Below are 19201 nucleotides of genomic sequence, written 5' to 3'. Positions count from 1 at the left end.
TTTCAGCAGATAAGTTAAATGAAAAACTTTCATCGTTGGAATTCACTTGCATGCATGATACAGATTCAAAGATCAGTAACATGAAAAGAGAATTTATTTCTCAGGTAGATTACATATTTGATAAGGTAAAAAAGGATCTGGCCTCCATTATAAACAAACAAGTCGGGTTCGAGAAACATTATATTAGTGCCAAGAACAAAAGGATAGTAAAAGTTGCAAAAGCTATAGATAAGACTGATGTGGTTGTTAAAGAACAGCTTGAAGAAGTAAATGATAAAGTTGATGGTATTTTAAAAGGTCTTGAAGTCACAAAAGACTGTATTCAGATCAAAGGAGGTAGAAAGATCTGTGGCATCAGTCGCAGCAACAGTGCATATGACGCCATTAACGGAGTTGAATTCTCAGAGCTATCTAAACGTCTACACAGAGTCGAGACTATGATCAGTACGACTGACGCAAACACACTTGCTGTTTAAATCAACAGGTCGAGACATTAGGCTGTCAAGGAGTTTCCTATGAAGACAAAGTGGTGTTATAAGTAAAGACAATGGAAATAAACGTTTACTGTAGAGATGGTGAAAGGGCGGAAGATGGTGTTTTCCCAAAACCACTTCGTTGCTTGATCGTTGGTCCATCAGGATGTGGAAAAACCAATTTACTGCTTAACCTCATATACAACAAAGATGGTATAGCTTTTAAACATCTCTACGTGTTCAGTCGATCAATAGAACAGCCAGCATATCTTGATTTAAAAAAGCACTATGAAAGAGTTCAGAAAAACCTTGGTTGCAAAATAGCGTTCTTCTTCTCTGATTGTTCCGACTTGGTTCCATTGGATGAATGCAAACCAAATTCACTGGTTGTGTTTGATGACTGTTTACTTGATGAGCAATCAAAAATCAAAGACTATTACATCAGAGGTCGTCACAAAAATATATCATGTATATACCTGAGTCAGAGCTATGGTCGTGTCGATATGCAAGTAATCCGTAACAACCTAAATCTGCTGTGTGTGTTTCAACAGAACAAGCATTACTTGACACGTATTCATGAGGATTTTGTCAGTTCCGATATGTCGTTATCTGAGTTTGAAAAGCTCTGTCGTCGGTGTTGGCAGGAACAACATGGATTTGTAACCATCAATACCACTAAAAAAGCACACTCTGGAAAATATAAATGCATGCTGAAGAAAACTATATTTACAACCTCAAAGTGAAATGTCACATCTTAAGCTAGAAACGATATATCACGTTTTTTGATTGAAATGTCATTTTTATACTAGAAACGTTATATCACGTTTTTTGAATGAAATATCGTTTTTTGATGGATATGTCGTTTTTATACTAGAAACGTTATATCACGTTTTTTGATTGAAATGTCGTTTTTCGATTGATATGTCGTTTTTAGACTAGAAACGTTATATCACGTTTTTTGATTAAAATGTCGTTTTTCGACGATATGCCAATTTTATACTAGAAACGATATATATCGTTTTTTCTGACGTTGTATAATATAAGTGAACACAGGTTATGATGGATGCAAAAGCTGCTAAGCGACTTGAAGCTATCGAGAGTAACCTGATGAAAAAGTTTCATGACGCTGAATTGGAAGAGCAAAAACAACGTGAACAAAAACTTAAAGAGATATCAGTTGTATCGTCTCCAACAAAAAGTCCATCCACCACAATCATTACAAAAGATGTCCAAAAACAACCGTTGACTGTCACCAAGGCAAAGCAACTAGAAAATGTAAAAAATAGACTTCAACAACAATTTGCTAACGTACACATTTTAGAAAGAGAGGAACAACGAGAAAGGGAAAAGAAATATCAAACCATTACCGATGCAATAAAAGAGAAAAAAGAAAAAGATGATCTATTAGAACAAAAGACAAAGGAGTGGTTGAAAAAGCAAAAATACAATCAAATGGTTGCTCGCTTTAGACCAAGAGTATACAGTACACCAGATCGTAAACAAATTCCCTTCGATAACGAAGATGAAGTGGAAACTGAAAACGTTCAGAACAAATCAATCAGACAGTTGGTGGACTCAAATGTAATCAATTTGGGCAGTGTTGGTGCGAGATACTTACCTCGTGCAAGTGATTCACAGTTTGGTATTTATTATGATGTGACGAGTGAACGTTTGAAAATTGGATCAGAACCAATCACCTTTAATTACGATGATATAGTGATGTCAGGTAAAAGTTTTGTCGGCAGTGAAGGTCTTTGGAAACTCTTGACGAATAAAGGTTTTGTTAAGTCTGATCAGTACACATCTGACGATTGGAATTCATACAAGGAAATTCTGTTGACATCCAACTCGTTGTATCAAAAGAACGATCCCTCGACTAGACGACCGAAATCAAGTCAGGGTCAAAAGTGGAAACAGATGATCAAACCCATTTGGGATGAGATGAATAAATCCACAACCCCAACTACATCAACACCCACAGAGACAGTTGGGTCTGGGTTGAAACGGTACGATGACAAAACACCAATCGAATATCGGTACATAAAGGATTTAAACGAACTGATCAGTCGGCTCAATTTCATACATGCTGAGGAGGCTGCTGGAAACAATAACTTTCACAACGAGAAACTGTCAGTCGTGAAATTCATATACGACCGCATGCAGGAGCTAATCGAACGACCAAACGGATTGAAGTATCTCATACGCTGTCTGTCAGCGTTACCTGAACACGCTATTCAAGGATCGGGGTTGTTGAACAACTTAATCAACAGTTTACCGTTTGAGCTACACGCTCCACGTAGTTGGAATCTTGATACGTACAATTATTGCGGACCTGGTACGAAGCTATCTGATCGCCTGGCTCGTGGTGACAAAGGAGTCAACCCCTTAGACGAGGCGTGCAAGAAACATGACATGTGGTATCGGGATCATAGGCGTGCCGAAGACCGATGGGTGGCAGATAAGAAATTGCAAGACGCTGCTTGGAACAGGGTCACGTCTTCTGACGCCGATCCAAACGAACGCGCGGTCGCACTCGGTACGACTGGTGCAATGTGGATGAAGCGCAAACTCGGTCTCGGGCTAGGAACGTCTGTATGTATATAAGTGAGAGAAAGAGTACAACATGGAAAACGCATGGACGATTCTTTCTCGGGAAGCGAAAGCACCTAAGGGCGTTCTCACAGACGAGTTCGTTATGAAGTACGCTAAGGAGCTCGACTGGGGTCTCCTATCCGAAAACTACGATTTCAGCATCGACATGTTACGCACGTATTTCCATCGTGTAAACTGGTATGCCGTACTGAAGAGGACAAAGTTCGATGAGAGCTTCCTCCGGGAAATGGCTATCAACTTTAACGAGTGCTGGTATGTGGTCAGCAAATATCAAACACTGTCTGAATCATTCATACACGATTTTGCAGGCAACGTAGATTGGTACTACATCATAAAGTATCAAAACGTCTCCAAGGAATTCCTCGAAGAACACGAACGTAATCATGGATTTAATACACGACTCTTGAGTTCGCTACTGAGCATGAGGTCTAAAGAGTAAAATCGTAATGTTAACATAGTATATTTTTTTCGACCTTTATTAAGTAACCAACACAAATGGATGCTACATACAATCAGTTTTCAAGCGGTGTGGTGAAGAGCGAATACCGCTCTGTCATGCCGGTGTCTGAACTCAATTTCAACACTCCAAATAATTACACGGTTTTTAAACTCGATCACGGTGACACATTTTACGATTCAGGAATACAATTTCACATTTGTGGTAAAGTCGTCAAGAAATCTGACGGGGCTGCTTATGCTGATAAAACAAACATCAAACTCATCGACAATTTCGTACCGTTTCTGTTTACTCGAATTGAACTCAAGAAACACAACACCACAATCGACACTGTCGACTATCCTGGTGTCACAAGCACGGTCAAGGGAATCCTCAACTATTCCAGTTCGAACAAGAACTCTTTAGGAAATTGTGGTTTCGTATCCACGTTCACTGGTGGTGGCAACTTCGAAGTAATTGGTACCCTTGCCCACCTCGGTCTCGGCTTCTTCGATCATCTACGGTATCCAATGTACAAAGGTGGATTCGAAGTCGTATTCACCCGTGCTGAAGATAACGATGCACTATTCGTTTGGAAAGGATCAGCCGCAACAGACACGATACCAGAGGATGGAAAAGTCGAAATCAAATCTTTCGTTCTTCGAGTTCCGTTAGTCGAGTATACGGCCACCAGCAAGATTCAATTGATCGATGGGTTGACCCGTTTGAGTGATCATAGCAAATTGGTATACAACTATTACCAGTGGCAGTGTATTGAGAAAAAAGGTGTTTTCGGGGCCTCGTTCAACTTCGATATCACTAACGTTTATAGAAAAGTATACAACCCAAAATTTGTCATTGTGGGGTTGCAAACTAGCCGTTGGAATGACCAGAAGAAAATTCCCTCCCGTTTTGATAGTTGCAACATAAAAAATGTCGCAGTGAAAATAAACGGAGAACGTTATCCTCAAGAAATGCAGAACATACACATCACTGAAGGCAAATGGAGACTGTTATACGAACAGTTAGTCAGATATCGTCTGGTGAACTTTGGAGACACCAATGTGTTCGTATCTCCTTCAGAGTTCAAGAATGATTATCCACTGTTGGTGATAGACACTCATCTCCACCCAATGAGCACAGATCGCTCGAGAAGTGACATCCAGATTGAGTTAGATTTCGTAAACGCTATCGCGACCACGCAAGCCGATGCCGGAACAACAGCATACGTAGTCGTGGTCTCTGAAACTGGATTCAGTTATGACATTTCAAGAAACATCATTAGACAACTGTAAACAATTTCTAGAAGATCACTATAAGAAAATAAAAAACAAAAAAAAATATTATTTTTGCCCCAGAGGAATGAGGCAAGGGTTGGAATTGTCTCCATAAGGTCTATATTAAACCCCAGCACAGGACAAACATACATACTCCATGTGGGGCGGTTGGAGAACACCTCCGGATTTTGTGGGGAGGTATTCCCATAAGAGCCCATATAAACTCCGGGAGTAGGACACAGATATATATACTACTAGGGAAAGTGGTGGTGGGTCTTCGTTACCTCCCAATTTTGACTCCCATAAGGGTCTATATTGGATCCCAGAGTAGGACGAACATATATACTCTACTGGCTGGAAGGGAGGGAGCTTGAAAATGGGCAAATCTCTAGTCTACTGGAGGTTGGTGCAGAAACAACTTTTCGATGAGTGGAAGAGTAAACAGATGAGAATCCCTGGTCTGTCGGGGTTGATCCAGAACCGGCTTTTCCCTACTACTAACCTTCTTACCTTGTAACTAAACTTATAGTAGCCATGGGCAACGACAACTGTAAAGAGGACACGGACTTGACAAGCAGGGGTGACAGATGGAGTAAGGGGGAGAGTGAAATGGTCCGATAAAAATAAAAACTGTTGGCAACAATTTACTTTGGTGCAACTGCTTACTTTGTACAATTTGTCCCATAATGTTAGCAGAGGTTTTATGAGCACAATGTGTTGTCAATCACAAGAAATGTATTAATTATTTACGAATGAAGACAATTAATTTGTTTGAAATAGGGTAAAATACACAATTATCTTAGGTCTGGTAATAACTTCTTATAATAAGAGGAATAAATTATACAATTTTATTCAATTAATAACAGATCGAGTAAATTTTTAGAAAACGAACCAAAATTAATACATTGCGTTATGAGCATATAAAACAAAGACCAGCTAAGTAAACGTGGTAATGAATATTGTAAATTTTTACAAACTGACAACTATTAGGACAGATTTCGGAGTTTGGGTAAAATTAGTTTGAAACTATAGCTAGTTCTTAGCTAAATAGTTTTAGACTAAAAATCGGGGTTGGGAGTTAAGAATTAAACATTTAATGCGAGGATAATTTAATTAAATTTGATTTTGGACTAATTCAAGAATTATGTCGGGAACCGTGGGGAAATTTTGGTTTTTCAGTTGTGGTACCATGATGTAATGACGATTTATATGTACTTCGCTTCATCAACGCACAGAGCGCACCTCTCTCTGTTTCAATTAAATTCCCAAATTTACATTTTGCAATGGTTACAACAGGCAGCCTATCTCTAGCAGACAAATTTTACTGTTTCATTTGAATCTATTTTTTTTGTACGTTTGGCTGGTTTTAACTGAGTTTGAGTAACCTCTGGTTTTAAACCAACGTTTATGACTCTGGCAATATTATGATTGTACAATATTGCCATTCATTAATATCGTCTGTTGTCACTTTTACAGTTATCTATTTCTGTATTGCGACATTTTATACGTGAAATAAAAATATTCCAAAATTTTCTACGAAATTCCTGTATAGTTCTCAGAATTCCTGTTGCTTAGACACACTGTTAAAACTAAAAGCACTACTACTGAAACACTAGAATAGATTAAAGTGATAAACATCCACTCAGCAACAGGTGTCTGTTCGCACTGGACACAAGAATAACAGAGAGGTATGTACTAAGCAGGCCTGAGGAATAATATGCAAACCGAAAACCAAGGTCAAGTATAATCGCCTGGTCTGAAGACCGCTGCCTATCTCCAGTGCAGCGTAAGAGGTTGTGCTAACGCACCCTATCCCTCTTAATCCTGCAGTACTCAATCGCCCACACAGGAACAATTCAGATAACATTGAAGTTATAGCCGAAGGTCTGAGTTATTGAGACCATACTGTATCGAATGGTTTAAAACACATTAATTAATCCAAACAGAGTATAAGAAACTTACCTGGATACAATTTCTCGATAGTGCGGAATATCCTTAGCAAATAATAGTTTGTTGGAGGGAGAGTCTTTTCCGAGCCTATGGTCTGTTGTTGAACAGGCGTCCATAAAGGTTTGTGCGATCACAGACAAGCATGAATCCACTGGTGTGGTTTTGTTGATGTCGAAGATGAAATCTGGATTCTTGATGAAGTTTACCCAAAATCTCAGAGGAAGACTGGAAAAGAATAAGTTAATTAATTTGATATAAGGGATATATTTTACTTTAAGCATTGTTACGGTACTAATGATATTCTGGTTTATTTTCAGAAAATAACGCTTTTTAGGAATTGTGTGCAATTTCCACAGAGCCACTTGCATACCTCTAATTATAACTTGTGGGTAGCGTGAGGCTGAATAGGGTATTTATGAAAAATTGTATTTACCTTTACTTATAAATATAATGATATTCTGGTTTATTTTCAGAAAATAACGCTTTTTAGGAATTGTGTGCAATTTCCACAGAGCCACTTGCATACCTCTAATTATAACTTGTGGGTAGCGTGAGGCTGAATAGGGTATTTATGAAAAATTGTATTTACCTTTACTTATAAATACCCGAGTATTTTACATTGTAAGGTCCCAAATTGGAAATAAGATTGAAATTTTGATTAAAGCGGGAAACGGTGTTACCGGCATTGCCCACTAGGGTGGGTCGAAGAAAAATCAATAATTTTCTTTCGAGTTGTAATACGTTGGAAAAGTTGCTAAATTGTAAGACCAAAACAGGGTAAAAATATTAAAAATATTCGTTGTTATCTTCTGGTCGCGCATGTGCTCTAAAGTTTGAACAAAAATGAAAAACTCATATTTTATCAGAAATTTTTACAATTTTTAAATTTTTGATTTTTAATATGTAACAGTTGAAAATGTCATCTACAAGTATAGTATCCTACATTCATGGTTCAACCAATTATAATTCATGGTTTTCTAACAACAATTTATGTACCACACATACCTAATTAAAACCTTTTACTAGGTTTATGTCACAAAAAAAAATACAGTTAAAATAAAGGCTTTTACCTATTTTACTCCGAGATACTCTAAATGGCCATGATAAAGTGGTTTTAAAATTAGGATAAGAATTGTTAGGAATGAACAAACATGCATGAAGCATTAATTTGACAAAATAATTTCACACAACTGGTAAATTATTTCCAACCAACACATATCTAGTTGTTTTTAAACTTTTAAAAAAATATCAAAGCATTCAGTATGAAGACTGTGTAGTTTGCCAGCTGTTCACATTCAACAGACGACAATGAAAAGCTGGAAGTTATGGTATACCTTTTAGTTTGTAGGTCTGATTCCATCCTCTCATTTTATGAATGTAAACCAATTGAAATTTTTAGTGGCTTTAATTTGGGCAATGATGATGACCAATGATTGACAGAGTGAATGATAAAATCGTAAGGTCTGAGCCTAGCCTATTAACAAATTAAATTAAACCCTGTACACACCCAACTTGTAGCAGATTAGAGGCTTATAAGGTGTAGATTATACCCCCTCTGAATTAACACATTACATCATCTCTAATTACAGTCTCAATCACAATCAGTTCTTAATACAACTTCCAAACAAAAAATTTGTGATGATAAATTAGTTACAGTTTTCCTATCACTTCACTAACCTATTTGATTTCCAAGCATGGACTACTTCTGGATCGACTATGTTATGTCGCCGAGCTGCCTCATCAAAAAGGTCAAACAGCCATTTTACTGCTGGAGGCAACGCTTCATTAGCAGTTAAGATGGTCGTGAAGAAGTCATCAACAAACTTCTGAATTGTGCCTTTAGTGGAGAGAAGACGGGTGAGGAATATTTCCGGGATTGCTTTGTGCGTTCGTTCCGTACTTTTGTTGCTCATGTAACCGTGATCATCAGGAGGTTTAACCAGATGGTAAATGTGCATGTTAGATCCAGCCTCAACATCTCCGTTACTTGCAATTATTGGGGACAATGAATTCCCCAAGTATGTGCTCGTACCTGAAACATTACCAAGTAGCTCTACGTTATCACAATATATGAGTGTCTTCACTATGGCCTTTCAGAGTAGGGATGGTTGAGGAAATTTAGTGAGTTTTACATAATGGACAGTGTAAAAATAGGAAGAATATGTGGCATGTTGCTATGGTATCTTTGGTCATAAACTGTTTTAATGTTTTGTCATCTCATTCCTTCTTTTGCTTTATACTTACAAACATGCAAAATCAATTTTCTTAGTTGTCATTAGATGACTTGAATTTTGCAATAGCCTAATTAACAAAACACCTATTTAACACAAAACATTGCTGGTATGGTCTTAGAGCCATACTATTAACTGAGCCACAGATTAAACAGAGGATCATAATTTAAAAATCTACTAAGGATAAATTTATTTATTGTATGGTGGGTAGCAAAAAATAATGAAGTAATAATAATAATCCATATTATTATGTCATACTAGCATTGAACTGAACTTAAAGAATAATAATTGAGTCATCAAGTGAGTAAGATATACTAATAATATTTACAATAATACATTTATTAGGACTAATTTTCATAAAATAAATGAGATAGACTTTTGGAAAACAAAATTTAACTGTTTTCTCAAAAATTGGCAACCAGAAAGCGAGATTTGGTTTCTATATTTTAGGCATCATTTTTATAGAAATTACAGAGTTAGAAATAAAGAGTAACACCCTGAATTTTTTTCCAGCCCTTTTAACAGCTCAATTATATTTAAATTTATTGTATAAACTCAAAAAGAAATTATCTTTAATCTCAATAAACATATAATTTATATTATAATACCTAGTGTCAAGGTCATTGTATTATTTTTTTTATTTTCCTAGTTAATATTTTTAGGATCATCAAAATTTAAAATGTTGAAAAGAACATAGGACATTTCAGTCAATGAAAATGGATTTTAATGACTTACAATTATGACAAGGCTGCTTACAGTTGGCGTTGAAACCATCATTCTGTCGTGGTATGACGGACATGACCGCAGATTCCTTGACACCGTAGTGTGCTAAGGTGTTTAGTTTGCGCCAGCCACAAACAGACTTTGTTGTCAGATCTTCATCTTGCAATGTCAAATGTCCCCCTCTTCCATGTCTCCATTCTGAAAGAGAACATATGTCATTGTCATTGATGATGTTGTATTCTTCATTTTACAAATCATTGAACATTTACTGATTATTGAGATTATTTTATGTACTGTTTAATAGTTTGAAATGAAATGAAATGAAATGAAATGAAATGAAAATCCTTTAAGGATCATTTTATGTACTGTTTAATAGTTTGTATAATGGCCAAGAAATATAAAAAACATAAATGTTCCACAAAGTAAAGAAACGTCGTATCTAGAGACATATTGAACTGGTTTAAATCAAAATAATAAAATGTCACGTTTTCAGTTAAATCCCATGTTTTGTTCCTTTCTAATGTTGACCTGTAATTTGGCCTCTCAAGTACTGGTCATCATGAAATTCTTTAAAACCCCTATTACATTATAAAATTACCAATTAACACTGCTGCAATGTTCAATAACATATACCAGAGCCAAAAAATCTTTTGGAGAAGAAAGGTAACTGTATCTAAATAAATGAAAAATAATGCCAAAATTTCTGAAAGACTGACCGGGATGTTCAGTTGACTGTGAAACCAGAAAAAATCTTAATTGTATGTACAATTTTTGGGATCGGGGAAAGTCTCTGAATTATCTATATGGAACCGGTAAATACATAATTACCACCTATGAAAAGCGGCCTATGAACGAGAGTCCATTCATTAATGGCATTTTGGTAACTTTAATAGTCATCGAGATACTTGTTCACTCTGGTGTAACTTGTTAAATTTTAGCAACATTTATCAAAGAACAGATCTTAATCTAAAATCATACAACCTCTTGATTTTTTTTAGGTAAGGTATCAATAAACTTTATCCCTTTAAAGAAATTAGGGTACATTTGACAACTTGAATCATCTTTTATCTTTTCCTTCAGTTTAGTTTACTGTAGCCTACATCTCAATCTTAAATTTGTGCAAACTACAACTTATTTAACCTTCAACTTAATCCACGACTATGACAGTACCTAAATCTAACTCATGTATGGATGGCCGCATTGAGAAGGGTGTATTCTTGTAAAGAGCGTCAAGGATCTTGGATTTGACCTGACTAATTGTGTCACAGTCCAAAACCTTGCACTGAATCTTCTCATCCATATCATCTTGCATCACATGAAGAGTCTAAAAGCAGGGGAAAATGTGAATTATTAATTAAATAAATGAATAAGAACTACTAAGAGTTAAAAAAATTTACAGAACACTTAAAGAAGTAGTTTATTATCTATTATAGATTTATAGCCTACGTTTACGTTTTAAAATTCAATCAAATTAACACCATAATTAGTAGGGATGGACGGGATTGAATTTTTAGTTCGGGACGGGACGGGACGGGATTTTTATTTCCTTCCCAATTTTCGGGACGGGACGGGACGGGATTTTTTCTGTGCATAAAAAGAAAGTACTGTATTGCAGTTACCAAAAAAAGACATACGAAATCTATTTTTACCATTTGTGGCACTGATCTATAAAAACCAAAAAATGGGTAACAATTTACAGGTACCCATAGTAACTTGTGACTCGCGGGTCACGGGGTGATCGTCTGTATGACTCACGGTCACGGCGAGATCGTCGTCATGACTCGCGATCACGGCATGATCGTCGGTATGACTCGCGAACACGGTTCGATCGTCAGCATGACTCCGCGGTCACGGCGCGATCGTCGTCATGACTCGCGGTCACGGCGCGATCGTCGGTATGACTCGCGGTGACAGCGCGATCGTCGGTATGACTCGCGGTGACAGCGCGATCGTCGGTATGACTCGCGGTCACGGCGCGATCGTCGGTATGACTCCGCGGTCACGGGGTTATCGTCGGTATGACTCGCGGTCACGGCGCGATCGTCGGTATGACTCGCGATCACGGCTCGATCGTCAGCATGACTCCGTGGTCACGGCGCGATCGTCGTCATGACTCGCGGTCACGGCGCGATCGTCGGTATGACTCGCGGTCACGGCGCGATCGTCGGTAGGACTCCGCGGTCACGGCGCGATCGTCGGTATGACTTCGTCTCCTACGTTCGTGGACCTATCGCTCGCAATAACGGCGTTATCGGCACTCGCGAAGCGGAAAAATCGCCGACGATCGGACCAAATCCCGTCCCGAAAAATTCCCGAGTCAAATGTAATCCCGTCCCGATAATCGGGAATATTTTTTTCCCGAAAAATTCCCGAAATTTCGGGACCCGTCCATCCCTAATAATTAGTGATGTGTTGATACAAAAATTGATCCCTTTTTGATACCGATACCTGATAAATATATTCTCAATTTTTGATACGGTACCATTTTTTAAATAGTTTTACCAAATTTGTTGAATGTTTTTATGTCCTCCCATAAAGTATTTTAGAGTAAATGGAGTGTTTTTTTCAAGTAAAGACAGATGAATGCAGCTATGACAAATTTTAACTAGCCAATTTAAGTTTAATCCCTTCTAAACACATTATCAATAACTACCATGTCAGAGTTAAATGAATATCTAACAAAAAATCCAAAAGAAAATTTTATTTTAACTAGAGGGGTGCCAGCCTATTTTTTTTCAGTCAAGACAAACTCGAGGTAAAATCATGATCATCTCCCGCGGTCGTGTAGACATCATAATTGACTCCCGTCGTTACGGAAACGTCATCTTCGTCTTGCACGATGGCGGAAAATTCATAAATATTTTTCAGCCGAGTAGACATAATCATCGTCTTCCGCAATCGTAGCAAAATTCTGTTTGTCTCCCATTGTACTGTAGACATCATCATCGTCCCCTGCAGTCATGGAAACGTCATCGTTGCCTTGCACGATCGCGGTCAAGGTTAAGAATATACAAATATTTATTGTGGTCAAGGTTAAGTCGATACCGGCAATAGCAATGTTTTCTACAAAGCAACTGAAGGTATCACCACAACCAATAGAACTCTCTGTGGTATCACTGAATGCGAGAATTGAGAGACGTTGGCCGCCATATTAGGGGAATAGTACTTTGGAACTAGGGGATTGTGGGATTGCCAATAGCCACTGAGCTGGTTGATTGTTCTAGTGGTACCAGCATAACAACGTTTTACAGCGTTTCGATTTTTTAGCAGAGTTTATGTAACAGTGCTACCTCCATTTGGATTTTTTCAGTCTGACTATTTCGTTTCGTAAAAAGCAAGAGCGGTTCCCTGATTCCGTTTACTTATCAGACTTGGATACGATAAATAACTGAGATCGCACGATAATTTTGAGACGGCATGAACTACGTCGATTGTCTGATTCAGATTTCAAACATGGATGATACGAACAACAAAACATTGACAATGGCAACTTCCTAAAAAATATGAATTTTTACATGGAATTGGTATCAAGAAGTATGAGTGATATTTCAGAACTGGTATCGAATCGAGAAATTCTGTTATCGGTCTATCCCTATTTAAAATACAATTAATATTCGAATAGGACGTAATTCAAGTTCAAGCCATGACTTTGAGCTTTGAGACAGAGTTTGGCTTTGTTCCAGCTATGTATAGATCGACAATGCTGCTACCCTGTTACAGGCTTCATGTTATTATAGAATAGAGCTGGCAGCGACCGGCGAGTCAGCGTATTTTGTCGGTAGACCCGAGATTCGATTCTCGAATCTGTTTAATCTCTAATCTGAATCTTTCGTAAATATGCATTCACTATAAAATTTTTGGGATAAATTGGCTCAAAATTGTTAGAACTATAAAATTCCTTGCAAATAAACGTACATAATGATAATAGTTGAAATTCAAGGAAAATCCCCGAATAATACAATTTTCACGTATATTTCCTGGTTTTTTCACGACGGTTAAAATTCACACATGATTCTCGATTTTCCGGTCGCTGACAACCCTGTAGAGACCTTCAGCCTTGAAGGAAACCATCATATCTCGGCTCCCCAGTGGATAAATGAATGTTTTCAAAATAATAAATGCTGTATGGAAACCTTTCTTTTTACATTTCTTATGAAAGTACGTATATATGTATATATTTCTAACAACAACAAACTTGATTTTTTTTATAAAACATTGGTAGCTGGACTGTCAACAATATTTTCATCTAATGTATAAAGTGAAACCCACTGGAAGTATAATTACCACAACACTATGATCAATCTGCTCGCGTAACAGCCGCTCCTCTGACAGGGAATACCTGGCGTCATGTGTGACTGCATCTACTGGACCCTGCAACAGACAATATAATCTGGTTAGTCATAAGCCCAGAACAAGATAATAAACACATAATTTCTAGCTCTGAAAAAGCCAAATATTTCTAAAAATGTCCTATTATTGTATTGATAGGATACTAATATTGGTTGCAGTCTAAAAATATTATTGCACTTATGTTTGCTGATACTGATTATTTAAAAAAAAAATTGTTTTCAAACCACTCCAATATTTATTGAGAAAGTGCGATGTGAATTGTCATTCATGTTTAGCTTTGCTTAGAGCCTATTGAAGGAACTTTTTTTATAAAGTGCACTGTAATTGAAGTTGATGAATCTGTCGAGTCCGTTTTGTAAATTATGACTTTCTCATCTACAAAAACCAAAAACCAGCAGCTAACTTACAAACTTAGTAGTGTGACAAAAAATAAATTGTATCAAAAGTACCTTACAATATGAAAAACATATATTATTTACCTTCATAACTAATCGCTCATGGAGGCAAAGTTAAGTAATTTATGAATTAATTGGAAAGCAATATATCTTTTAAGTGATGAATTGTGGTACACACCTTCTCAATCTGATGTTTGATGGCTTTGTACAGTAGGAAGAGTGATGATCCAGCATAGTCCTTGAGGTATTTGTACATACAAAGAGCCATCCAGTTAGTGAGCATCTTCTCAACAACAGATTCAGTTCTGCGCAGCATTAGCTGTGGATGTTTGGTGGAGACAGACTTTTCCATCAACCTCAAAAGCAAGTTACGCAGGATATCTGTTGCATACTCCATCTTGCCCATGAGAACCACCATTAACAATGATGCGACGTTCACCCTGAAGGCAAAAGTATCTTCAGAATTGGAAAAAAGTGATGTGTTCCAAAAATACTTTTTGGAAGAGATGATGGGCATCAAATTTTCAGAAATCAAACTTAATCGTGTCACTTTCTAAAGCAACATTTAACTTTTTACGTGGTGTTTAAGATGTAAATTATGTAAATAAAATTAACGAGATGAGGAAATTAAAAACTTTTAACTTAGATCATAATTAAAAATTATATTCCTTACATTAAAATGCAGCACATAGTTACAAATTATCATTACCTTGGTATGGGTCATATAATCTATAATATTAATACACTCCATGACACTTTGTGAACAATAAGGGTTTTTTGTTTTAAGATTTAACCCCACATATTATATACCAAAATGTTCGCCTTGGTTATGTAGATTTGCAAACTGACCTTACATTTTTTTAAGTCCCTTGGGCTCTACCCCAGTGGCTTTTTAAGTTCCGATGTTATCCTTATGAAGAACATATTTGTTTACATTATGATCAGCTGGATAATTCAATTGCTGTCGCGATTTAAGGAAACGTGCTACAAACATCTATTTATTTGGTTGAAATTAAATATTTATTATTTGAATTTGGGTTGGCGTAAATATTACAATAGAAAATGGCGAGAAAGTCTGGGCAATTTGATATACTAAATAGCTTATTCCCTATATGGGAAATTCACTAAAAGAAAACTGAATCAACACTGTGCTGCATTTCTTGAGCAATCATTGAAAGAGCCGATTTGCAAACTATGGAAACATAGGAAAGTCATAGAACACCACCAAGTAGAAGAAATAGAAATAATGTTTTTTTTTTTAAGAACTTATAATCGTAATTATGGACAACCTAATGCGGCTATGGCTATGGGTGGGGGACATTTGTAAAAACCCCAAAAAAACAGGATCAGGTTTTGAAAAATGATAAGATATTTACAAGAAATGTTAATTATATCGAACTGTTATGTACATCGTGAGAATTTCCATAATATTTGAGTCAACTCTTTTAAAGTCATCGAAAATTATGACTGTAGTTTGTTTTAAAATAACGCCTGTAATACTTCCCAATTGCTCAAATTCGGGCAACAGGTACACTAGTTTTTAATTTATTCAGGTATCATATTTAGTCAGAAGACAGCAACTGTTGCTAGCTTAATGACAAATGCCGACTAAAAATAAATTATTACCATCCCCCTTTGATAAGCATTTAAGATTTAAAACAAACTAAGATGAAAAAGTTATAGTTTTTTAGTAGACACAATGAACACAAGCTGTGGAAAAGTGAAAATAGTATATACTTACTTATCTCGTATATTGAAAGACTTTTGAGCTTCTAATGTTTCTATAAAATTAAGAATAAAATTCTTGTTGTTGATCAAGTGTTCAAACTGGACCATGGCGGCATCATAGTTTGTGGGAGGTCCATTTATCCTGACCTGAAATCAATGTACAGAAAATCAGTTAATGCTTCCCAACATAACAAGAAAATTAAGAGATGAGTACAAACTTTGTTAGTACATAAAATATTGGACATTAAATTAGGGTGAGACATAAGGATTTACATGGTTTGAATTAATATGAAAGTAGGCTATAATAAGCGCATAGATCGATTGGCGGTGGAACAGTGCGGGGGAGTGTTCTATACCATGTCTATACGTGTCCCCACATCCTACCTTTTAAATTCCTGCCTAAATGTTTGTGTTTACATGTTTTTATTCATTCTATTGTTTTGCAAAAAAACTGACATGTTCTAAATGAACAAAAATTGACCCTTTGTGGCCTAATGAAGATCCCTGGCACCTTATGACAGTAAGAGTTGAAACTGGTAGCCTAGACAGGACTAGAGGAAAACCCGACCAACCGAAATAAAAGGGGGCAAAGCCGTTTCCGATAACCTATTTTTCTGATAATAAATGGTAGAATTTCAAAGACTATGTCTATTCAAAGACATCTAGCCTGGTATGCGGCAGATGATAACCAAGACGCCTCAATCACAAAGACGATGACAATGTCGACATTTTAGACTTGAAAGCTTTTCTATTGTTCGTATAACTAACTTTCCCAGTTAAACCTCTGCTGACGTTTATGGTATCATCTCGAGATTCCCTATTATTGCTGCCAACATTGTAAGTTGAAGTTCATGGGGATATTACTTACTCATTTCGCGCTCGCAGTAACATTGAGGGGTTTTCTGACCTTTGTGGCTCATGGCTAGTAGCTTCGATGACATTTCGGTGACAAATTTAGCCTCATACGAACGTCTTAAAAAATTCGAAAAAATTCCAAACTTCAGTTTGGGATAGGCTGGCTTTTTAATAGGGGTGTGCGAAGCAGCAAAAATCTTTCGATTGGATACAATGATTTGATTCAAAGAATTTTCTATTTGAATGGGTGCATTTAGATTCAAAGCAACACAGCATTTTTCTATTCATACTTGCCAATGGAGTGAAGTAACAACAATTAAAATTTACCAGATCTGTGTTCTAAAATTTTTGTTGATGTGGTATTTGACCTATATATGTACACATAAATATGACTTATTTGACTTTCAGTTGAACAAATATTTATTTATTTTTTTTGATAAATTGGAAGTATTGCTAGAAATGTCAGTGAATTACTTGCCTATATCATAACTTTTATGTGCAGCATCATATTTTTAAACAAATTACCTATTTTTTATACTATGATTTTACATTTTAAGACATGTTTTGTTTATAAGAAATAAAAACCTAGAAAAGATTTTTTTATACTGAAAATTCAACTGGTTTACACCCATAGAATAAGAGGATCAGACCTACAAACTACAAGACTAACTCTTCATTGACAAAGTTCAGCTAAGTCCACTTGAAAAAGTTTTAGAAAAGATTAAAAATTTGTTTTTAAATTAATTTGTATAGGAAGTCATGTCAAGACTTAGGCATGTTTAAAGATGACAGGTATCATTTTAGATTTACTTGTTGATTATGAGCAATTTATGCTCATCGAAAAAACTGGTTTACTTATTCATCTTTAATCAAAAAATAAACTATCTATTTCATCTCATATCCCTTAACCTCCCCAAAAGTTATAGGCCTACAACAGGGACCAACCCAAAGACTACTACTGACTACCAACCCAACCTTCTATAGTGTCCTCTGGATACTCTGACCTGATAGACGACTCCAATCCCAGCCAATAGTGGCCTGAAATACTAACCCAACACTTTCTAGCTTGCAAAGTCTTACCACAAGTCATCAACCTAGCCTCTCCTCCATTCCAGTGATGTCTATTTTCTACTCAAACCATATTCTACTCATTCCAAAGCAGTACACTGTTACGTATTAAATAAAAATGGATTACCTTAGGATTATTGAGAATAGGATGATCTCTGACTCCTGGAAAGAACACTTTGAGGATGTATTCATTGTGATCCAACATGGGAATGCCAGAGGACTCAAGGTCGGCAGTCAAATCAGTCATGTCTGTTTGAAGTTCCGCAAAGGCTGAAACGTTACAAGAGTAATTCTAATGTTTGCCGGTGTAAACAATATACAAAGGTTTTGGTTTTATTTTCAACTGTTTCAATGTAAGTTTCGATCCACAATATTTAAAGTTAACAAATTTGAGATAACTTATTAGTGAACAGTGACTGAATAGTGAAAATATTGTTCTTAGTTGATATCACACTACAGTGAATATATTGTAACCTATCCAACTATTATGGGCCAGAGTATTCAAATGTAATTTCAGTTGGATGGGAAAGTTGCTTTCATTTAATCATATAACGGTGTGACAATCTCCCAGACTTTAGACGAGAGTGGAGTGAGTTCTCCCAGACAGTTTTCTCGCCTGAGAGACCTATCCTTTCTCTCAGTAGGTAGGACCTTCAACATGTATGATCTGAACCGCCAAGTCACAATACTATCACATAATCTTGTTAGTTGAGTTTTATTGCTGGATTTCTGTAACCAGCTTGAGACCACATGATACTTTTTCAAACTATACATAAGAAGATAAATTTATTACAATGACCAAATCTGTAAAAAATAGATTTTCTAAGACCAGCAGGAAGAACTTATAAATTTGAAAAAAAAAAATGCTGAGACAAACAAGTATATTGCAAATACCTCGGTTACAGCAAACCTTCATTGACTGAATGGTTTTTAAGTAAAATATTTCCTTAAACTTTACAGATTTGAATTAATAAATGGGCCAAAATAAATCTATAAACAATCAAACAACAATCCTTTGATTTTCCTCTAAATAATAACTTAGGTATTTTAAATGCACATTAAACAAATTTTTTTGCAACATTAAAATACAAAACAACGCTTT

The 19201-nt window shown here is 36.3% G+C and overlaps 1 protein-coding gene across 3 annotated transcripts in view; it reads right to left on the bottom strand.

Moving 5' to 3' along the window:
- Positions 1 to 19201, bottom strand: part of LOC128998690 (plexin-B) — an 82578-nt gene that overhangs the window by 16761 nt on the left and 46616 nt on the right. For 2 of the 3 annotated variants that reach the window (XM_054424928.1, XM_054424930.1), the window contains 8 exons: positions 18227 to 18369; positions 16190 to 16323; positions 14627 to 14888; positions 13988 to 14074; positions 10874 to 11027; positions 9716 to 9901; positions 8427 to 8781; positions 6762 to 6974 (listed from right to left, as the gene is read on the bottom strand). In XM_054424928.1, coding sequence (XP_054280903.1) covers positions 6762 to 6974; positions 8427 to 8781; positions 9716 to 9901; positions 10874 to 11027; positions 13988 to 14074; positions 14627 to 14888; positions 16190 to 16323; positions 18227 to 18369 — 1534 coding nt within the window. The remainder of the gene's footprint in view (positions 1 to 6761; positions 6975 to 8426; positions 8782 to 9715; positions 9902 to 10873; positions 11028 to 13987; positions 14075 to 14626; positions 14889 to 16189; positions 16324 to 18226; positions 18370 to 19201) is intronic. The other variant, XM_054424929.1, reaches the window with a different exon arrangement.

The sequence above is a fragment of the Macrosteles quadrilineatus genome, unplaced genomic scaffold (assembly GCF_028750875.1).
Source record: "Macrosteles quadrilineatus isolate MER2022 unplaced genomic scaffold, UCM_ALF_1.0 Scaffold_7__1_contigs__length_78375512, whole genome shotgun sequence".
NCBI classification, from domain to species: Eukaryota; Metazoa; Arthropoda; class Insecta; order Hemiptera; family Cicadellidae; genus Macrosteles; species Macrosteles quadrilineatus.
The sequence above is the reverse complement of the archived record's forward strand: the minus strand, read 5'-3'. Positions and strand labels throughout refer to the sequence as shown.